This window comes from Cheilinus undulatus, linkage group 1, assembly GCF_018320785.1.
Source record: "Cheilinus undulatus linkage group 1, ASM1832078v1, whole genome shotgun sequence".
Classification (NCBI taxonomy): Eukaryota; Metazoa; Chordata; class Actinopteri; order Labriformes; family Labridae; genus Cheilinus; species Cheilinus undulatus.
In genome coordinates this window covers 7,489,309-7,517,098 of record NC_054865.1, presented here as the reverse complement: position 1 = coordinate 7,517,098, position 27,790 = coordinate 7,489,309, and the positions used below count along the sequence as shown (strand labels likewise).

The following is a 27,790-nucleotide window of genomic DNA, read 5'->3' as shown; positions in this document are numbered from 1 at the left end:
AAAAATGAACCTGCCACCAGCAGTAGTGGCTTCTGTCAGGGCCTTTAAGATGTGTTTAAGGGATCCTCTTCCAGTGCACAGGGCATAGCTCCTAGGCTATATGTGGAGATTTGCTGGACTCATAAGGTAATCATACACAGCGGGGATCAGACATCAGACTCGGTCATAGTCTCCTGTGAGAGCTGACCTTTAGTGCTCTGCAGATTCCCACCTTGTCCAAGCTCTCTGCTTCTTAAAAAAAAAATCATTATATTCATTTATGTTTTGGTGCATCTGTCTCAAAAATAATGTTTGTTGCAGAAACTTTGCAGGCAGAGACATTTTTAACATCTGAGCAGCAAAAAGTGAAGTGTCTAAAAAGTATCTTCAGTCCTGGCATTGTATCAGGACTTTACAGGCTGAGATCTCACTAAATAAAAATACAAACAGGATTGAAAGGCTTATCCAGGGGCCGCAATGTTTGCGGCTGATGCTGATCCAAGAATAGCTGCTAAGCTTTCAGGCTCGTTGAGAAAGGATCAAAGAGTGACGTTTGTGCTCCGTTTGGCTTCAGACGGCGATCATCAAATTCTAAAAGGGATTTTCTAGGGATGCTGTCAGTAAATTTCACTTTAATCTTCTTGGTACATTTTGATATTCGGTCAATATGAGAGAAAAAGATGTCCTCTTGGAGACATTACAGGGGGGCAGAAAGGTTCTGGAAAAGACAAGGTTCATCCTCTGAGGACTAAGAATGTCCACAACAGATAAAATGTAAAAATAGAGATGCGTTTTAATTATTAATCAATTAAAAGTTTTAAACATTTACTTTTAATGAATCTCTTATTTGATGATAGGTGGTACCAAAACATCATAAAGTTTTAAAGAACTCCATTTATTTGATAAGACAGGTGTGGAGGAGAGAAAGCTGTCACAATAGGAAGAAAAATCCATGCACACTGTCTAAATAGCTCAAAAATATTGGCAACGTCGGTGTATCACTGCAATCATGGTTTTCAGGAGTTGGCCTACATTTTGGCTATTATAAGTAAGACATTACCCTGTATTGGGTGCACAAGAGTTTGATTTTGTTGCAGCTGTATTAAACAGTTATGTATCCCCTTTTAACTAGATTGGAATTGTCATTTGAAATTCTGGTACTGTGAAAATCCTGCTTCCTTTGTTCACAGATCGATAAAGAAAGAACAGAATTGCAGGCGAGACAGCCCACAAATCAAATTTCAAAATGACTCTCCATTGCTTCATTAGGATGGCTGTGTCTTCCTCAAAGGAATTCCTCCTAAAAAAACAAACAGGTGCATTGATAGACGTAGCTAAATCACAGAATAAATCAAGTCAGATAAAGTCTCAAAAGGCTGCATGGTGAACTACCGCTAGCCTCTAATTAAGACATGATGATTTGAGAAAAACTATCTAATATTTATCAGAATAAATAAAAACTATCTAAAATTTTGGAGTGTATTTAACAGTGTGTCCTCACTGCACACATCTCAAGTGAGCATGAGCAACAAATCAGCCTTACAACATTGATTTCTATAGTGGAACCCCGGGTTTTTCTAAAAATGCTGACGCTTTCTGGCTTGGCGTTGGGCAGGATCTGAACACAAAGCACTAGTGGTGCAGTAGCCCGAGGCCAAACGGCATCCCCACTTTTAAATATCATTTTTGTTATTGTTTAAAAAATTGATCCATGAAAAACATGTTCTGGTTTACTGTTTACTAAATAAACCTTCTGGAGTTCAGTTTTTATTAAAAAAGATTCAATTAACAAAACAAGTAGTGAATGGAGTTAAGAGGAGCCTGAAGCCTCGTCACTTTGTGGCTTTGGATGCCTTCCAAGTCTGGCAGTGATGGACTGCTCAGCTCTGCCTGCCCCCCATAAAGCATTCTTGTTCTTTTGAATAAAGAAAGCTTTTCAATATAAACTGCATTTGATATTGTGTATTTACTTATTAGTTAACTCCAGATGTCAATGTAAATGTCAAACACTAAGGGAAAAAAGCATTTTTTAAAGTGGCTGAAATTTCTGGTCTTTTAATGCAAGTTGACGCACACACCAAACATTTTTAGGACTATCCAGCATCCTCCAGCAGCATGCAGAAGCCTCCAGCAGCATGCAGAAGCCTCCAGCAGCATGCAGAAGCCTCCAGCAGCATGCAGCAGCATCCAGCAGCATGCAGAAGCCTCCAGCAGCATGCAGCAGCCTCCAGCAGCATGCAGCAGCCTCCAGCAGCATGCAGTAGCCTCCAGCAGCATGCAGCAGCCTCCAGCAGCATGCAGCAGCCTCCAGCAGCATGCAGTAGCATGTACTAGTGTCCAGCAGCATGCAGAAGCCTCGTAACCTGACACGCCAGATGGATTTATTTTACACATCCATCTGGGAAAGCTTTAATAGGAAATGTTTGAGAAAAGGCAGAGGAGTTGGAAAAAAACTCTGACTGTGATTGGATGAACGTTCTGTCTGTCACATCTCTATGAGCCAATCACAGCAAAAAAAACATGTGACGTAGCAGCTATCGAGCTGCGCGCCCGAGGTACCGAGGAATAACACAAACCATGGCAACGGTAGACATGTCAGTACACAACTTTTGTCGTTTTTGGAAAGAAAACAACTCACTGCTGTTCTTTGTTCTTCTTTTAAAAAAGAAATGTTGTCAAGTTCTGATAAAACTGGCGCTTTAGCAGCATCATTGCTAAGCTCTTTTGCCATAATTGCACCCACCGGCCTCTTGTTGCTGCTTGCTTACGTCACGATTCTGCCACACCTGAGAGTACTGCCCCTCGCCGCTGATTGGTCCTGTTACTTTCTAACTGGCCCAGATGGGAGCTTTGCAAGATGGATACGCCAGTGAAGTATAAGGAAACAGGCGTATCCATCTGCTTTGCAAGGTTAGAAGCCTCCAGCATCATGCAGAAGCGTGCAGCAGTGTCTAGCAACATGCAGCAGTGTGCAGTAGCCCAAGGCAGAAAGGTGTTGCTACTTTTAAACATGGTTTCTTAACTAATATGTAAAGTTTGGCTAGGATACAGAAAAAATGGTTTACTTTTTGATAAACATACCTGATCAATTGCAGTTTTTATCATTTTGTTGTTTTTCCCCTTTACCCAATCCTACATTCTGCTTTGTTGAGATGGGTGAGGACCAAAGAAAGAGGGAGATGACAAGGAATCAGGAATGTTGAACAGGAAGATTTCCTTCATTTTCTTTCATTTTCCTCACTCAGCATAACTTCTAAGCATGTTTTACAACTCATGGGCAATAAGAAGTACAGCTGTGCAATAATATCCAGATCTGTTTTTGAAATGTGCTCTGATTTGGGTCATCTCTGAGGCAAAACTTTACATTTCACACGCATCAAAAGTGCATTAATTGAAAGCACAACGCTTCAGTTTCTCCATGCATGTGGAGTGTGTCTTTTTGAACACAGTGGTAGCTTTGACTGTTTTACACAATACCTGTGTTTATGCTCATGGCTGCTGCTGACCTAAGTAGGTGTCCTCTGATCCCCTAGCCCTCATCCACGGAAGCTTTTGGACTGAAGTTGCATGTATCAAACATCACCACAGCAAAGCAATAAGATAAAAGTGGCAGCAACCAGTGTTTAGTATTAGGAAAACCTTTATACAGATAGCAATGAAATCGTGATCAAATGAGCAGCGCTACAGTTTAAAAATTTAACCAGAAGCCAAACTATCTACTGGTCTCAGTCTAGTTTAAAAACTGCTTGAAACTTCAAAAAATAAAACAACTTTATTTAGGAAGTTGGAGTCCAGATGCACTTCTGCATGGCTTTGGGGGAAGTTTAAGTTGAGTTTCTGCAAACTTTAACCACTGTTAGCATTTAGTGACTTTAAATTCTTAAAAACAAGTCCTCTGGAGGTGCTTTAGAGAATGCTGTTGTGTTTTTCACAGTTGTTTTTCAAGGTCAGTCAGAGGTGACTTCTGTGCTGCAGGGAAAACTTTAGTGTCAGACAGCTCTGTGTTTGTTTTTGTGCTTCATCATGAAGCTGATTCAGCTGCTGAGGAGAGAAAAGCGCATCCTGATGGACACTAAGTCTGTCCTCAGAGCTGTGGGTCATAATGAAGAGGCTCACTTCTATCCTGCTGATTACTGACATTTATGTAATTCTGAAGCCTCTCTAAAGTGTTTCTTTAAAGTCAGCAGCTCCTTTATTTGTTCTACTTTGAGTTTTTCTCCGTCTCCTTTCTGCAGACCAGAGTCTTACCTCTCTGCTTCTCACTCCTGCCTCCAGACCTTTCTGTCTGTTTGATTTAATCTCTGAAGGCCGTCCGTGTTGAGTCTTTTTCTCTTCTTGCTGTTTTTCATCACAGTTATCCGTGCTCCGCCGTGTCCTCCAGCTGATTTTACAAATAAAACTCATCATCCAAAGTTCACTAAGTATTTCACAGACCTCACAAGGCCACTCAGGGAGAGTACTTTGTTTCATTGCTTCTTATTGAAGAGCTTTTCTGTCTTTTCTGATTGCAATGCAACTTTTATCATAGAACAATAAATTCACCTTTATTCTTATTTTAAAAATGCCTTCAGTGGTTTATTTCATTGTTGTAGTCGCTGTACAGAAGGTCAGCTGAACAGACTACTAAACGATTTTTCAGTCAGGAACAATTTCATCATTTATTTAACCTTTTTTTTTTTTTTTTTGTAAAATGGATGCCCAGTTTTACCTGGCAGTGAATGCTCCGCTCAGAAGTTGCTCCCTGGGTTTGCAAAGTGGAATGCTTTGCTAACCCAGAATGCATGCCAATACAATAAAATGTAATTAAGCAGCAGTTTACTCTGTAATAGTATGAAAGTGAATATGAGGCCATAACAAATGTTTTAGGCTGAAAAGGAGGAGACAGAGTGGTGTTAACAGCATTAGAGAGAAGGATGTCATATTCAAATAGACTGCCTTGTTTAGAGGATGAGCTGATTGACTGTGAGAGATGAAAAGATAATTGAAATCAGGTGGTCATCAGCTGATTGCAGCATGGCATAAGACTTCCCATGTCCTGCAAGAACTAACGCTTTACTGCATTTTAAAAAAATAGCAGTTTTACAGTACGGTAAAAGTAGATTCACCGGGGGTCTCGCCCTCCAGGGGCCTCAAAATATAGTCATTATAAGAGTGCAGTAATGAGTTATATGTTTAATTTAAAGACAGTCTGGCTAAAGACCACAGCTCTGACAGCTCAGACCACAACTGTAAGATGTTGTATCTGTCAGGATGGAAATACACGCTAAAACTTTAAAAATAAATTAATAAAAATTCCGATTGGGATAAGGGTTGAGGTTAGGATTAGGATACCAAAAGCTGAAAGCAGTCTGACCTGCAAAATTCGGTCACAAAACATTTAGTAAACCCAAGAAAACAATCTACATGAAAGAAAAAAGCTTGTCCTCCATGAAAAAATCAAACGTAACTAAGGCTAAAGCTAACAGAGCAACAATAGCTATGTAGGCCAAGTTACATAGCTGAAGCCAATCTAATAAACCCATATTAAATTCATGTAAAATAGCTAACGTAGCTAAAGTTAAACCTAACAAAGCTAGATTGGTTATGTTAGCTTATGCTACATTTGTTCAAGTTAATGTAGCTACTTTGGCTTACACAGTTACATTAACTACCTAGCTAACAGAGCTGGAGCCAAAGCAAGCCACCATTCATGTAGCTACTTCTAAGACTGGTCTTCACATAATTCAATCCAAGATTAGACCTCTGACCTTAATTTGGTTTTATAAAAAAAAAAAAAAAAGCTTGGTCTGTGATGTTTGAATGTGGGGATTTCTTTGATGTAACTGTCAGACTTTTTATAGATAGATTTGAATTTTAAAAAAGGAAAAAAAAAACATCTAAAAAGGGGAAATAGGTTGTACCAGCAAAGTACATCACTTGTGTCCTGACAGATGTGGTGAGCCATAGTAGTGTCAACATAAGGGGGCATCTGATTTCCTCCACTTTAGACCATGTCCACTAGTCTTAAGTGGAGGAAATGCTCAGAATACAACGCCATTAAAGGCTTGGTTGGCTTCTGATTTGAGTAGAGTGTGGCTAAAGTTAGCAGCTCGCTCTGCAAGCCTTTGTTTCTCCTTGCAAATAAATGTTCTGCTTAATGTTGTAATGCATCACTTCTTTTGATTTGTTATATGCGAGTATAACCACTAAACAACCTACATACAACTTCATTTAATTTTCTATTGCCATACCGTGCTGTTCAGATGACACACTAAACATTGAGCTTCTCATGTGAGCTTTCCCCCAGTGAAGTGTTGAGGAAAGCTCTGGCAGGAATCTACAGCTGCTACTACTGGCGGGAGGCCTCTTTACAGTTTTTAAAGACCATTTGACCAGGATTTTTAGGCCTGTGTTTATTAAAATCGTAGATGATTAGTTTAACCGGTTCATAAATCTTACACCAGCTAATTTTATATCTGAGTTTAACAGTTTAGCCAGCTAACTGTGTGCATCCCTACTCTCAGCTGAACAGACTACTAAATGATACTACTATCTGTGGTGATCCTCATTTTCTGTAGTGATATGTTGATGTGTCGTTGGGCAAGAATTCTACCAACAAGTTTCTCCTGTTGCTGTGCCAGTTGCATGTGAATGCAGACTGGATTTGGTCAAAGCTACTTTCCATAGTAGCCTCAATAATCAGTGTATGAATGAGGAATGGGTGGGTGTGAATGGATAAGTGTGACCTGCTGTGTTAAAGCATTTTGAGTGGTCAGACTAGAAAAGTCCATTTGGCATGTACCGTTTGTGCAGCAGTGATTTGATTGAAATAACGTAGCTTGACTCAGGATATAACAGCATCTAACAGGACCCACAAGACCTGACAGCAGCATGACTAAGTTTATTGATCTGAAGGTTTTGAAAAATGCAGAACCACATCCTTATTAAACTGGGTTTTGATTTTCATCCCTAGTTTTGAGTCTGCTGGCCTCATTCTTGACATCTCGCTGATTAAATTTGGTTTAGTTCTCTTTAAGTAAAATGAAGCTGTCTCTGTAATTTAACTCTTTCTTCTTCTCTCTTCAGATTAAAGGATGCTGCAGGGACCCAACGAGGGACTGAGCCCTACCTGAGCCCCCCCTCCCCCCTTCCTTCCCCCCTGACCCCCTCCCCAACCCTCAGAGCCCTCGTCTCCATCCCACCATGAACCTGCTGTGTCGTGGGCGTCTGAAGCTGCTGGTGGCGTCTCTCACGGCCGTCGTCCTGCTCACCTGGCTCTACCTGCTGGCTGGAAACCTGGAGAGTGAGTACACAGAAATAAATGTTTAGAAAAATTGACCCAGTTCGAGTTCTGCCAGGCAGTTTTCATCTTCCAGTATAATCTGAGAGTTAAAAAGTCCAGAGTTGATTTATAATACGAGCTGAGCTGTGGTTTGGGTCGCAGGAATCAAACCAGCAGATAACATCAATTATGAAATGTTTTTTTGAGACTCAGCTCGATGTTTCTTCGATCCAACGGTGAAGTTGAATTTTTAAACACATGGAGTCCATTTTCTGTTCAGTTTGATTTTTCACTCTGACGTACACGGAGCCACCGGAGCCGCAGCAGCAAGCCGCAGTCAGCACTTTCAGTTTGGATCAACAGCCGGGGTCACAACGCTGCCATGCTGTTTCCCAGAAGAGCCTTTATACCACAAATACACACAGACACTCCAGGGTTGTCTGGAAACTAGAATTTTAAACTTTTATAAGAAGCTAGTAAAAATCAAAGCAACTAAAAACAATAAAATGTAAGTCTGAGTGCTCAGTTGGGTAGTTTCGTGTTTTAACCCATGAAAAATTATATGATTATCTCCAGCACACTGTCAGCATTTGACTTACAGGAAGTAAGCCAGCATATTTCTGCAATTAAGACAGAATGTGGGAGATAGTCTGCAACTTCTGAGGGATTTATTCCTCTCAGATGCGTCTTTACCATATGAACTTCACTAGTTAAAGCAACAGACATTGTTTGGTTTTAAATCCTGGTTTTGAAAGTTTCAAAAAGCATCATGCTATTGAATATTTTATCATACACAGGTATGAATGCACAACAATGTATGTTGAAAGCAAGAACGTCAAGGGTCCATCTGTCTGTACTGAAGCAATTTTTCTAAATATCATTAGGTCCAAAAATTAGCACTGGTATATTAGCCATAGTCTGTTTATGGGGGTCTCCTAGAGGTAAAAATGAAGGTATGAAGGTAGCAAGTTTGCAAATCTGCAAAGATGAAGAGGCAACAGTGGCAACCAGTCTTGTCATTTCACTGGGTGACATTTTTTTATGTTTCATGGTGACAATGAAGTCCACACTGCTACTATGGATATATTATTATTTTTAAGACACTGACCATGACCCTCTTCCTACTGCCACATCTACCAAGCAGTTCAAGGGATAAAATGTTTCCATGCTGAGCAAGTACACTAGCTTTTGAAAAGACAGGAAAAGTTTAGATTTGCCTCACTTAACTTTTTTCACTGATGAGTGCCCTGTACTCATACTTGTTGACCATGCTCATGAATCATCGAGACCACTCTTCACTAGACTTGTGCCCATGAATGGATCCAGACCCAGGTCCCAAATGTGAATGTACGGGCTGAGACTTATAATTCATTCTTGGCCTTAAAAACAGAAGCTGGATAAACATCATCTAGTTGATTTTGTGGCTTTCCGTAGCTTTTATTTGACCTTCAACAATAAAAAATGCATTTGAGGAATGTGCAAGTATTTTTTGAAAGCTTAAGTAACTTTCTGAAAATGTTGAATTTAAAGTGAGAGGAAACTTTTTTTTAAATAAGGGCTTTCCAGACTGTAGAAGAGAAAGCTTGAGTTTTCTTCGTATTAAAAAAAACATATCCATCAAATGATAAGAAGTATTATATAGACACTGTCATAAAAGTTTGAAAAGCTGTCATTGCTACAGAAAGGTCACTCAGACCTCAAAACAAACACTGATGACTTTTCTGCATCAAGCCTTCAACGCGGAGTCAAAGAAAGTTTATTTTCCACTTGAAATGTTCTCAGTTTGTTTGATTTTCTCTGTAAACTGCAGTTACAAGAGTTCTTGCAGTCCTGGAGAATCTAGAGACACAAACAAAGGACCAAATTACATCAGCAGAAAGCTCTGATTTGTTATCTTTCCATTTAAATGTTAAATAGGGGATTTCTGTTATTTCTGCTGGGAGAGGAATGAAAGTTTCCAATCTTTATGGGAACATTTATGAGTACAGATACCTGGATAATTAAGTTGTTAAGATTCAGTTTATGATGCAGACTCATTTATTGATGCTCCTCTTCTTAAATAAGTTTGTATCTTTCTATCCTCCGGCCTGGAGTGTTGCCAACTCAGTGGCACTTTTACAGGTCACTCATCATTTCTTCGTTAAAAGAAGAACAAAGAACATCATTTAGTTGTTTTCTTTTCAAAAACGACAGAAGTCATGTACTGACATGTCTACAGTCGCCATGGTTCGCGTTGTGCAGTTCTGTATGGAGTTTACTCCTCAGTTGCGGCTATGACGTCACGTTTTTTGTTGCTCTGATTGGCCCATAAAGATGTGACAGACAGAACATTCATCCTATCACCCTTCGAGTTTTTTTTTTTTTTAAGGCTCTGCCCTTTTCCAAACACGCAAATATGGGTCTGGAAAAAAAATGGTGGCAAAAGTCTATGGAGAGCATGCAGCCATACCGTTGATTTTACTCTGTTTTATTGTGATAATGGGTACATTTAAACGTTAAATATTTCAACTCATTTATCCCCTTATTGCAATTAAAGAGTGGCTTTTACCAGGTTCATGAAGTAATTTCTCAAGAACTCTGGAAAATTGGCTAAAATTTAAGGGCGCTTTCACATTAGGCCCAGTTGTTTCTAACCATGCCACAGAACGACCCCCCTCCGCCCGCTGGTATCCTTTCACACTAACAACACCGAACCATGCCTGGGCCCACTTGCATATTTACTCGATCTGAAACAGCAGGTGGTGGTATGCACCTAGCTGGTTTACAACCCGTAAAGGAGGAGAAAGAAGAAGAAGCTATCATGGCAACCACTGGGGTCATGACCTGAGCAAAGATTGTTTTTGTTTTGACCCGGCAAAAAGTCCATCCTGCAGCCATGGATGATTTAAAATCTCTTTTAAAATGCCAGCAACTTCGCTCTTCGTATCTGCACATCTACTACAGCTCAGAGGATTAAATGGGCTCGCGCTGCGCGGATACAGCGGTTTTTGAGGTGACAGGAGACTTTTATTGCCTTTGAACCTCCTCTCACTGACTCCAACTTGTGTTCATCTATAAGGTGAGTCACAACAGACCACTTATTGACTAGATTCTGATGATTTCCGCCCTTCATTGAGGAAGAATGTGAACAAACTGCCGCGCTGTTGAAAGAAGTTTAGTTTTTGTGATGACGTCATAAAGCTAATTCGACGCTCTGTCCTGTATCTGAGCACGGTTGCATTCATATCTCATCCAAACTGAGACCACCTCACCAAGTGGGCCGGCCCCCGTGCCCAGGCGCGGTTCATTTGCATTCACACTACCCAAACGAACCGGACTTTGGGCTGAAGTGCACTTGGATCCGGGACCGGGCCCCGAGTGTGAAAGCACCCTAAAAGTTATCATGGGGAAAGGGGAGTGTAAAACATGTCAGTTTTTTGTCCTGTCTCTTGTTCCTGTCATAAATCTTGTTCCATCCAAGATCAGTGAAAATTTGTGGAGATTTGGGTTTCAATTTGTCAGCAAAGATGTTGATGGTCCCTGAGGCTAGACCAGTTGAAACCGCTGCTTTATAGCATCTTTAAACAAAGACAGTGCTGCTGCTGGAAATGGACATTTATTATGAACGTGAACATTTTACACTGCAGTTCTTTTGCATGACTATGATTAAAGGGTTACATTTTTTTAATTCCCTGGGATGCTCTCTAACTAACCTTGTGTCTAATGGTTCCTTAATGTTGGATTTGAAGTCGTATAATTGCACCCATTCGTTGTGGTTTGGTTCAGTCTGACTTAAGGCTCCACATGTTTTCCTAAGATATCACATACACACTGATCCTGGCCACACATTTAATATTTGATGTTCATGCACATGTTGAGGTTAGCGGTGATTCCTGGAGGGAAACCAGAGCAGGGAAAAAATGAGATTCAGCTTTGTTGATGATCCTGGAACATGCAGGACTGCTGACTTTTCATGCTGCTGAGTGTGTGAGTGTGAGACCATGATGGAGTGTGTCCGTGCTATCAGCAGGAACAACGCTTCAAAAATAACCAACAAGCTTCTGTTGCTCCCTGACTGTCTGCCTGCACATCAGATTCTGGTCACTCTATCTGTCCTCTTAGGTTAAGTTTTCTGTGTCACGTCGTCTCTTTTCCTCTCTGCCTCCTCCTTCCTCTCAAATTTAGACTGGCAGTTTGGGCTTTACTGTTGTAAGGAGCATGCAAACATGCTGCAACACAAGGAGTAAACAAATGCAACAGTCACAATGAATGAAGGTGAATTGTACCTGTGTGCATCCAGACTGCAAACAGAATAAAAATGCACCATGCACACATTTTGTCATGTCTTTTTCTCTGCTGTCCTTGTGACAGAATGTTTCAGAGTATGACCATTTTAGTGCCCATCCAGCATCATTTCTTCATGCCGTCCAGTGGCTCGCCGTTGGGATTTCTCATGAAAGAGAGATTGCAGATGCGGCTTCAGTGAGCTGTCTTTGGTGGTTACATTCCAGTGTGAGCCAATAAGTGCTTTCATGCATACAAAAACGCCTGAAAATTTTCCTAAAAGTGGCTAGTGTGCTGCACGTGTGATTGAATGATGTGAGGTAGGAAAGAACAGCTGAAAAAGCCATTACAACACTCAGATGGGATCAACTAAACTAAAAACAAGCCTTAAACTGACAAAGTAATCCGAAAACTGAAGAAAAATACAATCAAATAAACCATGATACACTAAAAAGGTTGTTTATTAAAGTGTTTTCACTCTTTTTAATTTACTGATGTTTGCACTTCCTCTCCCTAACCACTCATAATTTTATATTGAACACACAACTCAGGTTGTAAAGAGCTGAATTTATTTGAATGAATATGGAAGGGAGAAATCATTATTCCAAGCAGCCTGACGCCTTTTATTCCTGGCCTGTCACTGCCATCTTCTCACTCAACGAGGGTGTGAACATTCCCAGCATGCCTTTCTTCAGCTGTGGGCCAGCTGCTGCTCTGACAGGGTTCGAGAAAAGAAAAGGAGGAGGTAAAATGAAAGATAAGACTGACAGAAATGAGATGGTGAAGCAAAGAAAGAGGAGGAAATAATGCACGAAGCAGAGAGATACATGAAAAAAGACAGAAAATGTAAATGTGTAGGGAGATGAATGGAGCTGAGGGATACAGAGATAATGAGGGTGAGGCAGCATGTTCAGCATGCACAGTGAAGTCAGATTACATTGGTGCAATTAGGCAGTTGAACTGCACTTCTGTCCTTACAGCAAGAAGATTCATTTTTCTTTTGTTCCACGTCTGACTCTGAAGCCAGTTAAAGGCCCCTTTCAGCTGTTTTTTTTTTTTTTTTTGAACATTCTTCATGTAAACAGTACTAACCAGTCAGCAAGCAGCTAACTGGTTAACTAACAGATTTCTACAGCGTAGTAACAAATAAGTAAAAACACATAAGTTATAAGTGACTTCATAAATATTCACCCCCTTTAAAGTGACTGACCCAGTTCAACAAAAGGGCCCGCCAGTTGGTGCTTGTATTCTCACAATTATTGAATTGTGATGGGGATCACCTGAGTGCAGTGATTGTAGTTTAAAGACACCTGTGTCCAGAAGGTCCAGTCACTGGTTGATCAGTACCTACCATTACACCATGAAGACAAAAGAACACTCAAAGCAACTCAGTAACTCAAAAACATTAAAAAATGTAAGTCAGGGGATGCATACCAAAAAATTTAAAGTCACTAAACATCCTCAAGAGTTCAGTTAAATCCATCATCAAGAAATGGAAGAAATATGGCACATGTGTAAATCTGCCTAAATCAGGCCGTCCTCACAAATTGAGTGGCCATGCAAGAAGGAGACTAGTGAGAAGGCCACCAAGACGCCTATTACTACTCTGAAGGAGTTCCAAGCTTCAGCAGTTGAGGTGGGAGAGACTCTGCATACAACAACTGTTGGCCGGGCTCTTCACTAGTCAAAGCTTTATTAGGAGTGGCAAAGAGAAAGCTGCTGTTGGAGAAAACTCTTTAAATCTGGACTAGAGTTCACCAAAAGGCATGTGGGAGACTCTGTGGTCAAGTGGAGGAAAATTCTCTGATCTGATGAGACGGAAATGTTGCTTTTTGGCCATCAGACAAAATACTATGTTCACCACAAAGACACCATGAAGCTTGGTGAACGCAGCATCATGCTGTGGGGAGGCTTCTCTGCAGTTAGCCCTGGAAGCTCGTAAAGGTAGATAAAGGCATAAGATGGCTCTGGCAAAATACAGGAAAATCCTGGAGGAAAATCTTATTTAGTCTGCAAGAGAATTACGGCTTGGGCTGCTCATGCCTGATCTCCTAACAACCTAATGGAGCTTGAGCAGTTTGCTCAAGGATGTGCAAACCTGATTGGGACCTATCCACACAGAGTCAGTGCTGTGATTGCAGCCAAGAGGGAAACTTGAAAGGGGTGAATATTTATGAAGTCACTTATTTTACATCACATATATTTTTATTTAATTGAAATGACTTAGTAGAAATCTGTTTTTCACCTTGATGTAAGAGGTTTATTTGTCATATATTGACAATAATTGAGATATAATATATATAAAAGGGTAAAATGTCCAAGGTGCTGAATACTTTTTGTAGGCACTTTTTGAGGCTTTAAGGAGCACAAGAGTCCAGGGTTTGTGTCCATGTTGCAGTCTGTCATTCAGTTCAGGCAACAGAAGTCTTGAATGAAAATGTCAAGGAAATTTTAATCTTAACTTTTAAGGGTTGTTGATATGAGTTTTTGAGCTACAAGTGTTTTCTGACATCAGATGACAAAGCTGTAAGAGCTGACACGACCAAAATGAACTATATTTGGTTTAAAATCTGCCACAGCTCGCCTCAGTCAACTGGATTAAGATTCAAAACTACCAAGCTAAGGAAAGAAGGTTATTTATTCAATTATTTTCAAAGCAAATGGAGTTCTGCAATCATTTTGACCCTAAGTAACATCAAACCTCCGCATTTCAAAACTGACAACCACCAACTCATTCACAGATGCATACTCAAGCATTTAGACACATAAACTCTCTGATTCCACTCTTGAGGGCATAGCTACGGCTTATAATGTTAATTTGATGGCATATGTCAGTAATCAAAGTAAAGCCTAAACATCCCTAAATGGATGCTGGATTCAAATATCTGCTAACCAGGAAGCTCCTGTGCAAGCATCTATTCACAACTAGTGATGAAGCCAACATGCTCTTCCTTAGACCAGCTTGGGCGTCTGAGGAAGAGCTCCTGGAGGGTTTGTGTCCATGTTGGCTCTGTCATTGCAAGCATCTATTCACAACTAGTGATGAAGCCAACATGCTCTTCCTTAGACCAGCTTGGGCGTCTGAGGAAGAGCTCCCTGGTTAGAAGGAAATTAGAATGTACAATATTGTTTTGGCTATAAAAATCTGCCTATATTGGTCGTAAATATGACTGTATGTGCAAATAAGTTTGTGGAGTTGTAGGCTGGACCAGGAGACCTAATTCAACTGAAGTCTTTTTCTTTATTAATCACATTCCTTATTCTTTAAAGTGTGTTTTAAGGACTGCAATTTGTACATTGTTCCCCCTTATACTTAAATTGTGTGTTTTAAAGACTAATGTGAACTACATTAAATATAAGTATTGGTAGTGGCTGAAATTATAAGTATTGGCCTATTAGATATGGGAAAAAATTCAATATCCTTCATTCCTATCTGTGATGTTCCCATAGAAGGTTTCTGTGATTCACATTCAAGAGATCATAGTAATCTTCTGATGCTTGCCAGAGATTTTCAGTTAATTTAACTGTAACACTTTTATTCTAATTATATTAGGTTATTATAAAGGCAGTTTTATTGTATAGAAACCTGTTTCAGGAGTCACAAATCTGCTGGATTTTTTTGTAAGAATTACTGACATAATTGTCCAAGAATGAGTAGAAAAACTGATTGTAATGAAAGGTTCTGGACCCATTTATAGCCACGAAGCACACCATGGCAGCTCAACTCAACCTTTGGAAAGTGTGCTGTCTGTGATTTCTCAAGTGAATGCAGTCCCCTCCTGTACATTTGAACTAGTCTCTATACTTACCTTTTGAATAGAATGTGTAATAGCTTAATGTAACAGCCTTTATATTCAAGTATCATGGACTGCAATGACTGTGGCCTTCAAATGGAGCTCATAAAAGTTGTGCAGTTGCACATAAAAGGCTTGGTGATGAAGTTATAATCATGTGGGAACACTGTTGCTAGACAACTTTAATGGTCAAAGATGTTTCATTCTGCTCTCGGTCTTCTATATGGAAATACTGACTTAACATTTGTGATGCAGGCATGCAGATGGCCTAGCGGTCTAAGGCGCAACCCATGTATGCGGACAGCCCGGGTTAGTACCTGACCTGTGGCCTTTTGTCGCATGTCTCTCCAGTCTCGTCCCACTTCCAGCTCTATCCACTGTACTCCTCTGTTGAATAAAGGTATTAAAAAGCCCCAAAATGAATCTAACAAAAAAAAAATTGTGATGAACCAATTGTAAATACCCGGCCAATGCCAGTACCTTTGTTTAAAATATCAATATAGCTGATGAGTTATGCCAGTCATTTCTCCCATTATTATATTTGTTGCAAGACTCCCACTCTGCCAGAAAATTCTCATGTTTGGCCAGTCAGGTCAAATATTCTGCCAAATAACAAATCTCTTCCCTAGATCAGGTGTAAGGTGTTCTACATTCCAGCATTAAACTATTAGGACACAACTGATGAATATCTACTGCAGATGTTTGTTGTAGGAAATTATTTGTCAATGGTGTTTGTCATTAGCCGATACTGATGTTCAATAGAAACTGCCATGTGCGTCAGTTTTAGGCATCCAGATCACTAAGGATTCATCACGGGGCATGACCCGCCACAACCCTGGAGGCCGGTCAGCCAGAGTTGAGCTCGATACACCAACATGTGTCGGCCAGCAGTCAAAGTCAAGGTAGATGGCGTCACTTTTGTCTGGGCCTTTTCTCCACTGGAGGCGACTGGCAGTTTATGGGGCCTCTGGACATCCACAGCCTGACCAGGGGCTCATGGCAACCCTATTACCTGCCCAGACAGTACCCTTGGTTGTGCCGACTCAGCACATCACCCCTTAAACTGCCCCAAAGGTGTGATTATTTTCCCATGCCCCTGGTTATATGCAAGGACATCCAGAGCATGACTGGAGTTGTGTCAATCCTACCTCCCGACGGATGGTCCCCTCAGATAGCTTACTCACCACATCCACACTTTACTTGCAGTCTCAATTTTTTTACCCGTACATGCCTAAAAGTTCTGCACAGTACCTTATGTCTGTGCATCCCAAATAACATTGTTGCAGTGTATGTGAATGCCACATGGAGGAACAAGAGACACAAGGACAAAGATGACAGCCTATATTAAAACTTGTTAGACTTCCTTTGGTCCAATAAGTGGCTAAAAAGTTATGTTCATTCAGTTCCACCATTCCCTTCCAATAAGAGTGGGACATTCCTCTGGTCTCTTCTTGTAACGATGGGAAACAACCCAGATTGAAGCCTCCATGTCTGGCAGTTGTGACAAAACAAAATTTCACATTTCAGTGATTAAGGAATACTTTAATCATGATGTCAAAGACTTTCAGTTTGGTTTTTAAGATTTTTGGGGGGCTTTTTGCCTTTGTTCTGATAGGACAAATAAAGAGAGACAGGAAAATACGGGAGAGCAGGTGATGACATGAGCCGAAACCTGGTCTTGATCCCACATCTAGCAAGTTGAGGACTATAGTCTGTGTGAAAGGATGCCTGCTTTACCAACTGAGCTAAAACAGCACCCAAAGACTTCTAGTCTTAGTGAGCCTAGGCTGTCCCCCTCAAAGATGGCCCCCACATAGACATATTGTTTCTGTAAATGGTTGCAGCCTAGACAGCATCTATATCTTTGTATCTACTTATTTAATCTAATTTATTTACACCTTTCTTTCCTGTTCTCCAACACTGTTTTGTAAGTTTTCTGTCATCCACCGCTCTAATTTATTTCCCGTTTTGTTACAAGAAAAACTAACGAACCACCTCCCATCGCCACCTTGCCTCAGTAATTCTGGGAGCATTAACACCCCTCCCTCTCTGTCAGGAAAGCAGGGATGAAGAAGGTGGTGAAAGAGGAGAGGACATTGTGTGATGAGCCAATTTTCGAGTGTGAGACTCACGAGAACATGTTGTTAAAAAAGAATCTCAGCCTGTTTGTCATCAGCTGAAAAAATACAGCGTATGTAGTGTCACATCAGGTTTCATAAGCCCGAGAACAAGTTTACACTTTCTGTCGTCTTGTCAGATTGAGTTTAGAGAAACTGAAAACAAACTCTATAGCAGCTGCTCCCCTCTATATTTGAACTCACTGTAAATATTTCTGTAGCTCACACTGAATACATTTTGTAAGGCTGAGTAAGGAAATATCCAACAGGGCTGAACATATGCACACAGAGGCCTCTCTCTGATCAGCTCAGGAAATACTATAAAATAATAAAATCACATAAAATAGAAAGTTGAATGAACAGCAACCACTCTGAACCCCCTTTCTCTCTCTCCCCCACTCAGATGGTCGCTCCCTCCTCCTCGCTCCCTGCCTCGCCGACACCCCAGCAGCCCAGGTCCTGGAGCGAGCCGTCCTGGAGTCTCGGGTACGAGAAGTGGAGGAAGAGAACCGGCAGATCAGGTTGCAGCTCAGCCAATCACAAGGCACAGCTGCTCAGCCGCAAGACGGTAACTATGGCAACCAGCAGTGGGGAGCCTCAGCAGACACGGGGCCTGATGACGGGGACAACACCGCAGAGGAGAAGAACAACCATACCGAGTGTCCTCGATCGCCCACCGTCCAGAAGTGTGAGGTCAGTATGCACGAACAGCTAACCAAACCTAACTAACCCTAACTCGAAGCTAACCCTAACCTAATCCAACCTAACTCGACCTAGCCTGACCACTTCCCTATATTTACCTACCTACCTACATTTACTAACCAAACCAAACATAACAATACCTTACCAAACCAAACCTAAATGTAGTTTAACCAACCTAATATAACCCAACCTAACATAGCCTCATCAAACCTAACCTTACCTAACTTAACCTTTTCTGGCTAACCCCTCCAAACCCAACCAGCCTAATCTAACCTGACCAAACCCAACCTAATTAACATAACATTAGTAAACCCAGCCTAAATTCACCTGACCCATCCTATCCTAGACTAATGGACCCAATCTTACCTTACTAACCTTGCCTAACCCATCCTTATCTTACCTAACTTAACCTAAACTTTCCTGACCTTACCTAACTAGCCTAACTTAACCTAACCTTTCTTCACTGAACCAAACCAAACCTAGCCTAACTAACTTTACCTAAAAAAAAAAACAATTCAATGTAATCTAAACCAACCTAACACAACCCACCCTAACCTAATCTAACCTAACCTAACCCACTTTACCTTACATAACTGAACCTAACCTGGTCTGAGTTAGCCTAATCTAACCCAGCCTAACTTAACTTTACCTAAGTTTACCAAACTTACCTAAACCTAAAAGATTCTACACTAACCCAACCTAACCTGTTCCAACCTAGCCAAACCAAACCTAACCCAGCATGTTAACCTGATTTTTTTTCTAATGGCTAGCAGGGTTCAACTCAAAAATAAGAGGTCACTGAAGGAACAATTCTGATCATTTAAACCAGAACATGTCAGAGTTTCTTGCTTTCCCTTAGTTTATGGCTGTAAACAAAGACAAGTTAATGGTCTTAATTACTGTTTTCAGGTCTATTTCACAGCAAAGAAGAATTTTTTTTCATGAGTTCTGCTTTATTCCTTGATTTTTTGCATTCATATGTAGCTGGTACATTTAAGATGAATTATTGTGGCAATGTCCCCTGAAAAGTCTGAACGTCTGTCACATACATTTGACAACATCTAGAGTTTATTTGTTGTCTTCATACAATGTGTCCGAAGGCTGTAAAGGCCATTAGACTTATTTGTGCCTTCTGATTTCAAATATAACAAATATAGGCTATCATATTCTAATGGACTGACATGCCTATGCAAACATAAAACAATTAACTACCTCTAGTCCTAGTTTGGACCACAGTCTGCTTGTCTTCAATGCTCTGCTATATATCTGCAGATAGTGTTGACTGGCAATGAAATAGTTTTAGAGCCCTCTGTTAGACAAACTCACTATTTTCTTAGCACTGTTTACTGCATTGCATGTTAGGTCAAAAAATATGGAGGAAAATGTGCATGATTTTCAAGACAACAGAGTGGGATGAAGAAAATTATATGGGTGCATAATAAAATGAAAAGGCACAAATAGGCCTCAGTAAATCATAGCATTCACTAATGGTAGGAGGAGGCAGTGAGGAGAGAGTCGACAAGGACTAAACTCTTTGATGTGTTTTCAGCCTCCAAGCTGCAGATTTTCAAAGACTTTGGATCTTTCAAGCAAATGGCATAAAATCATAAATATTGGAGAGGCTAAATATGAAATGTCACATTAAGATTTAGGAGCGAGTGTCCAGAATTATGTGGAGTCTCAAGGTAAGGGGCTGTAGAGAAACAAAATAGTGGAGCTTTAGGGTTTTAGATTCAGAACAGCAGATTTTCACAGCTTCAGATTAATGGTAAAGTTTGGATACTCTCCTGCTGATGTGCAAAATGACACAAAAGGATTCATAGAGAAAGTAATTATGTGAAATGGTGACTTGTGACTCAGTGCTAAAATGACTCATGGTTCCTTCTCTTTAAAACTCTGAGCTGTTTAACTCCCTCATCAACTTGCTGACTCTTCCTCTCCTCCGTGTCTGCAGCTGATCCATGTAGCGTGTGTTTGTGCCGGTCACAACGCCAGCAGAGACGTGGTCACGCTGGTCAAGTCCGTCCTCTTTCACAGGTGAGACGCCAAATTCACAACAGAGATGCCACTCATACCTCTGCTTTCATACATTTGTTTGACTTCACTTCTGTGGAGTTGGAGGGGTTCAGTAAAACATAAAAAATATAGAGTAGGTTTGGGAATCTAATTTTATTCACATATTATGCTAATGAGGTTGTCTGCTTCTTTTCTATGTGTCTCCATATACTTCTCCTCACATGTTTTTTCTTTTACAGATTTATCTTTATTTAATGGCACCCCTGTGACTCAATGCATTTCAGCTTTCAGCTCTTTTTGTCTTTTATTAACGCTCAGGTCTGACACGGCCTTAACCTCAAATGGTGCAGGCACTGAAAGGCTTTGAAAAGCTGCAGAGTGGAACAAAAGTTAAAATAGAGTTTAAACATGAAAGGCCGACCTGTTTGATGAAAATGAAACTTTTATGAAGCACCTGAAAATCCCTGACCTCTCTCAATCTAAGCCTCAGTTCACTGCAGTCTTAGAAAAGTTTGAAATGAAATGATTCTCTGTGCATCAGTGAAGATAATTGTGACTTATTCACGACGATTTGGATGTTTTTATGAAGATTTCTTGCTTTTTGGGATTTTTTCCTGACATCAAACAGCTCTGCCCTCATGGATTTGTTTCATTTTATAACTGCTGGTAAATATTTGAAAATGAATGTGGTTTCGATAGATTATTTTGGGTAATATTTTAGTCTGATATTAATTCAGATTGACTGACTTTTCAGAGTGATGCTGATTGTCCCTTAACATTGGGTTATTTTATTACATGTTGTGTTTAAAGTTACAGTAAAGTCTAATAAAACATTTGAAAAAAGAAAATATATCCATATATGTCAAGCCCTTTATTATCTCATCAGTCCCTAAACTTCTAAACTAAACAGTCACTGAGCAGTAAATGCCAGTCTAGACTATTGTTGTCTGACAGGTTTTCTTCACACATTTAAAGTGGGAAATTTTAAAGGCACAGTATGTAAATTTCTCTACCGGGGTCACTCAAACAAAGCACCAATAAAAGACGATGAGTAGAGATGCAATGCTCAGCTACACAGACTTCTTCAGATTGCTTACTTCTTATTTTGAATGAAGGACTTTCCAAAAAACAACGCTCCACACCTGAGTTACTAGTAGCCGGCGTTTGCTGGTCTTTTTGCCGGTTTCACAGGCAGATATCAGGCCTAAAAATGTGCTTTTTATCAAATAAGTACATAGCAAATAGTAGGGCTGGGTAATTTATCAGAAATTAGATCGCATTGCGATATGAAATGCTGGATTTTTTTAATCGCAGAAAGTGCAAAATTTTTTTCACCTGTAATTTGTGTCAAAACACCAGTTTAAAGCTTTTTTGCATTGCATATCATGCAATCATTTAAGTGCCATTTTTTGGAATAGTCTACAAAAATCCTGCTTTCTTCATTTTTGCACATTTTTCTTATTAAAGATGAGAATTGCATAACATTGAACACTCCCTTCAAAATATTCAAATAAATAAATATATATGAATAAATATTCAATTTGCAATACAAGTCAAAATCATCACAATTAGAGATTTTTTAAAATTGTTCAGCTCTAGTTTAATCTAGTATTGAGTTGGTTTTAATGTAGACAGATTTATTGACTGTGATTGCATGTTATGCAGCTCAGCTTTAGTTAATGCAAGGCACAGTGGTCATATGCTAAGCCATGATCAGCTGACAGTCTGCTGCTCCCAATTATCTTCCAGCTCCCACAGCCAATCACAACTCTTTCTTTCCACACAACGGTCCATATATTTTATGACATACTTCTCACTAATCCCTGCTGCATTAATGCTGCTACTGCTGGAAGCTTAACCTCCTCCACCCCAGCCGTCTCCTTTATTGCATAAAGGTTATTGCACCCTCATATTGAGATTCATGCTACTATGAATTCATTGCTTTTGAACTAATTTGATTGTATTCAGTTTGTATTGACATTAATTTATCAATCCATATGGTGATTTCTAGCTATGCACTCCCTGGAAAGTCAAAGCATGCTGCTTGACTAACCCAGGGAGCATCTTTAGAGCACAGCCTTTTCCACCAAATAAACCTGTATATCAATTTAGCAATTAAAGGGTAAAATGTATGACAAGAGTGTTCCTCCCTGAAATATACTGTGTTGCATAGATAAATGGTTTAAACGTGGCAATCAGGACCCCCTTGGGGGTCACCAGATACCTTCCAAAAACAGAGAATATTATTAAATGATTTCAAATTTTACATTTTGCCCATTTTTATAAAATGATCTGCATAAATGTAAATTTAACAACAAGGTCATTGGTGAGATTTAAGCTGAAATCAAAGTTATATTTAAAAAAATCCTTTAAGTCTCCACTTTGATATTGAATGTGGATGGCAGTGTTTATGCTTTAACCACCTTCAGGTACAGTCTTGGACACTTATTTTGGGGGTCATGGAAAAGTTTGAGAACCTCTGACTTAGATGATATCGTCAAGAGCCCTCAAAGTAATTTTTCTATAACCCAATTCCTGTGTAGTGCTGGGGTTCTTTACTACAGATAGCTGAGCAGTAAATCTACCTTTGACCAATTCTTAGACTGGTTTCCCTTATTTTCAATACAGTGTATTTAGTAAACAGTAATCAACGTTCTGGTTTCATGGGTGAATTTTACATAATAAGGAAGAAAAGCTGCTATTAGTGGGCTTCCAGTGTAGGCACCACATATGTCCGGGCTGACAGACTTGGAACATGATTTCAGATAGGAGCTTTGCAAGATGGGTTTGCCTGATGACAGACATTTAACCTGGCCAGTCCATCTTCTTTTCAAAGGTTTGTTTTTGCCAACCAGACTCTTCAGTTCAAAACAAGAAGTAAGCAGCTGATGCTGAGCAGCATCTAGCCTCTGCTTAGCGTGGAAATGCTAAGTAGGATGGTAATGCTGGGCGGTTGAACTTGCAACCACTGAGATTTTTGTTGCCGCCCAAGGATGTACACTAACTGCCGAACTAGAAGTGTAAGCAAGGAAAAAACGGCCAACTGTCCTTCAGAAGAACCCTCACTGAATTTAACATCTCTTTTTACTTCTCAGGAGAAATCCTCTTCACTTCCATTTCATCACCGACACAGTAGCCAATCGTATCCTGAGTTCTCTGTTTCAGTCCTGGATGGTTCCATCGGTGCAAGTCAGCTTCTACGATGCAGATGAACTCAAGGTAAGAGGAACACACACTGTCATTCCTCATCCATACACCTCTGCTTGTCCCTGTTTCCTGCTCTGTGTGTGGACAAGGTGAGTCAAAGTCAAATCCTACATTTACCACATCAAAGGGAACTCTTTCACCTCCGCAAAGCTGCAGCAAGTCGAGCTAATGTATTTATAAATCTCCTCTAAGAGACGAGATTCACCTCAGAGCATCAAAGAGACAGAGAGACATCAATGGAGACGCTGAACGCTGCAGATGAATCACGAAGTCTCAAAGAGGAGGTCACAGCTCCTGTTTTTATGTCTGTCTCATGGTGCGTCGCATTAACAGATCAGAGGACTGATTAAGCTGCGTGAATGTTCACTGAATGTTACCTCAAGATGTGAGGAAGGGTCAGTGTGCAGTTTAGCCTCCTTAAAATGAAAGTTAATTCAGTGGAGGAGGGAGGGGAGAGATATTTAACACACATTTTCAAATCAGCTTTGTTTTGTGCTCTTCATTGCACTAATAACTCCATCAAAGCCATTCCCAAATCTGGTATTTACATCTTTTTGCATTTGGATTTGTTGTTCTAAAAGGGATATTAGATTAGACAAAATGAGAGGTTATTTAAATTTAAATTTTCATTTGATAATAAAATAATCAAATTTGGAAAACAGAGTCTCTTTCTACTTGATGGTCAAACGCAAATAAGCAAAAAATAAATCGTTTTTCATGTTTCAATTTAAAAAGGGAGAAAAAGAAAATTACTAGAAGACAGGTGGGAAAAGGTTCTGTTTTGTCATTACTGAGGGAAGATGGTATCATCAGCCAGGCAGGAGCCCCATTGATTTGGATTTTTAGTCATTTTATTCCCTCAAACAAACCTTGATTGATGATTGTCAGGCAAACACACGCAACAAACATGAAATAGGACCAGCAACACTTCACGGTTAAAAAGATCTTTTGCAGCCTTGTCACTATTGTGACGTTACTACAGTAGATGATAGAGGCCTTTCTCTGTACAGAAGCCTTGATGCCTACCTAACTCTCCTCGCAAATCCTTTTATCTGTCTTTACATTAAAATATCAAAATGTGATCTCCACGACACAAGAAGCCTTTCACAAGTACTCTTTCTGTTTTCAAGCATCTCTCTTGCTTAAAAGTCACCAGTTAATAAAGTCATGTCAAAGCCATGATACTGATGTTTGCTAGCATTAGCAAATTCAATAACCTGACACACCAGAAAGGCTGTTTCATAAATACATTGCATGAGTATATTTCAAATTCGTCTGAGAAAGGTCCCTTAGAAAGTGTTTGGGAAGGGTTGGACTTTTAGTGACAAGGCACAAAGGAGGTGGATGTGAAAAGCTCCTGTGCCGACCTGAGCTGTGCAGGCTAAAGGCTCATTTATGCTCTATGTTTGAACCACATACGGACACAGACAAGCCTTTTTGTCTGAAGCTTATGGATACGAATCAAACATTACTATACCGTCACCAATTATGGGGTGATATTGAGCAATACAGCCAGCAGTTCAACCCAGAGTAGCAAACACAAGAAGAAAACACATTTGAAAGCACCTAATATTGAGGAATTCTGAGGAAATATAAACGAATTATGAGTTAGTTACTAGAAAATACAGAGATAACAATAATGTTAGCTCACCTGGGCACACAGACAGATGTTTCAAGAGCACAGCTAAGCAGAGGACAGACCCTTCTTTCTTTATTCTATGGGATAAATGGAACAGCATCACAGTAGCTCGGTGAGAGATGACGGCCTCTAGTGGATTAGGTTTTCAATGTCCACTCAAACATAACAGATGCATGCCAGTACGAGGGCATTGACAGTTGTAAAGTTCAAAATTGCACAGATCTATTTTCATGTTTGCACAGAGCATTAACTAGCCTCGACACTACAGTAGTTATTAATCAGCAAAGCTCTGAGTGGCTAAAATTCGTGCCAAAGCTTATCAAGACCTTCTCTGCTAAGAGAAGCGTTAAATGCAGCTTTTTGCTCTTGTTCTGATAAAAAATGAAGTTGATGTCTGTTTAAGGCCCAGTCCACACAGAGACGAATTCAGAAGTATACGCAAAAGTTTTTGTCGTATTGTTGTTTTACCCACACAGAAACAGCTGTTGGGAGGCTGTAAACGCTCCTTTTTGAAACCGGGTAAAGTATTTGATTTAAAGGTACAGTGTGTAGAATCTGGCAGCATTTCGCCGAACAGTAACGGTGTAAATGGGATATAAAGTTTATATATTTATGTGAAGTATGTTAAAATAAGTGCACAATCATCCCCTTTAAACTTTCGTTTTCTTTTTACAAAATTAGGAAAAAGCTTTTTAGATTTACATTACCGCGGGTCGCCTCACGGAGGCTGACATAACGAACCGCCATGTTGTCTACGGCAACGATTGGGGGACAGAAAGAGCGAAATCAAATTTTAAATACGAACCTGCCCGCTGGTCCTGAAAGTTACCTGGAAGGCAGGTGGAGAAGAAGGCTGACCTATAATCTATAAAAATAATGGTTACAAAAATGAATGAATAAACCCTCACCTCGTCACTGCTGTAAAGGATGTCCGGCTCATGATACTTTTTGGTCTTCACAGGCTCTCGTCGCTTAGTGATGTGATGTTTTGGTAACAGATCGGCTCATTCTAAAATCTGAACGCTAGATGTCACTAAAATTCCAAATTCTACACAGTGCACCTTTAACATTTTTTTAGCTCTAGCTCTCAGTGAGTAACGTGCCACTTCCAAGCTGTCTAAGTGAGGGGGACACCAGACAGAACATACTGTGTTAAACCAGATGTAAAAGGTCTATATTTGTGTATTTTATAAATATGATCATTATCTATCTGTATAAGCTACACCAGTGGTTCTCAAACTGGGGTCTGGGGACCCCTGGGGGTCTGTGAGCCACAGCTTGGGGGTCTGGGAAATGATTTAAAATAAGTCATTAAAATAATGTCATGCCATTAAAAAGTAAATAAATGCAGGAACCACAGTTCCATAAAACAACTATACTTAACCAATGACTCCCACATAAGTCAGCTTTGGGCCAATAAAAACAGATATGATTGTGACATATCATGTATATCTATCAATCGTCAAGCACCAGTCACTTTGCTCAGGATGCATTTGGTGTGCAGGTCCAGTTAGCAACAATTGATAAATACTAGCTCTTAAATAGTTTGGTGTTATTGAGATCAGCGATTGAAGACCAAAATGTGTTGTGTGTCTTCATGTTAAGCCATGAAGCCCACCAAGCCAAATAGGTCGTTTCCACCGAGCGGTGCGGCTCAGTTCAGTGCGGTACGGCATGCTTTTTTTGGAGTTTCCATAGAGAAAGGGTCCCAAAAATCCGACCCGTACCGTCCCACTTTTTGGCACCCTTCTGTAGGGGTGCCAATCTTACCTAACCATGCCAAAAAGGTGGAGCTACACACACAACAATAGGGGCTGCACTGACGTCATGTCAGCGCGCGACTCAGCTGCTTGCCTCCAGGCTTCAACCAAGGAAGTCTGCGCTGTGAGAAGCGGGTGAAAACAGGAGAAAAATGGACTAATATCTGCCTAAATGGAAAATATTTGGACTCGACGGAGATCCAGACTGTTTCCTAGTCTATGGATATTGATATCTGGCCACAAATCAAGTTTCCTGACGTTTATCTGGATGATTTTTAAGAACACAAAGCAGAGCCTGAAGGCTCACTCGCGCTGTCTGTGACTTTACATGCATGCTTTTACAGCCCCGCCCACCCAAGTGAGAGCACGGGTGTCTGTAGAAATGCAAACTATTTGGGGGTTTAGCGTACCAAACCATACCAAACCGAACGGAATCAAACCGGACCCCCTGATGGAAACACGGCTAAAGTGTCATCTAACAACAAAGCATGCAGAGTTTAAGGACAAAAAAAAAGTTGTTTTTTTTTTTCCAACAAAAGGGTGAGGACTACATCCACCAGAAAACACGATTGTTGAACCTGACCACAACCTCAGAAAAACACAGAAGGTTTCTTATTTGGTTGTTCATAGGATCTCAAAAAGTAAGAAACCACACTCAATTGGACAAGAGCTTGTACTTGAATTGAAGAGTTTAAAATACAGCATTTAGGAGTAAATATGGCACTTAACATACGTTTAATCAGCGCGAGGGTTATGTGGGGGTCCTTAGAAAATGTTCTGCCCTGTAAGGGGTCCCTAGCCCTGAAAAGTCTGAGAACCCCTGATCTATACAGCAGTGGTTCTCGCCTGTTTGTCAGACCTGTGCAGAGGTGAAACCAAAGTTATGGAGAAACTACCATAGGATGGTTTCAGAGGCAGTCTTCATAAACTCATGAAGCCAAACCACTTCTAAAAGCATAAAAAATCTCTAAAACAAAGCAGAGACTAAAATCCTTTTATCACATTTAATGTGCTAACCTTGCCACAGTACATTTTTCCTTCCTAATGTTCTC

At 40.2% G+C, this 27,790-nt stretch overlaps 1 protein-coding gene across 3 annotated transcripts in view; it reads left to right on the top strand.

Annotated features, from left to right (window-relative positions):
* Window positions 1-27,790, top strand: part of large2 (LARGE xylosyl- and glucuronyltransferase 2) — a 165,037-nt gene that overhangs the window by 120,265 nt on the left and 16,982 nt on the right. For all 3 annotated transcript variants that reach the window (XM_041790494.1, XM_041790499.1, XM_041790506.1), the window contains 4 exons: window positions 7,045-7,261; window positions 17,818-18,107; window positions 20,071-20,153; window positions 23,228-23,351. In XM_041790494.1, coding sequence (XP_041646428.1) covers window positions 7,162-7,261; window positions 17,818-18,107; window positions 20,071-20,153; window positions 23,228-23,351 — 597 coding nt within the window. In that variant the 5' untranslated portion in view covers window positions 7,045-7,161. The remainder of the gene's footprint in view (window positions 1-7,044; window positions 7,262-17,817; window positions 18,108-20,070; window positions 20,154-23,227; window positions 23,352-27,790) is intronic.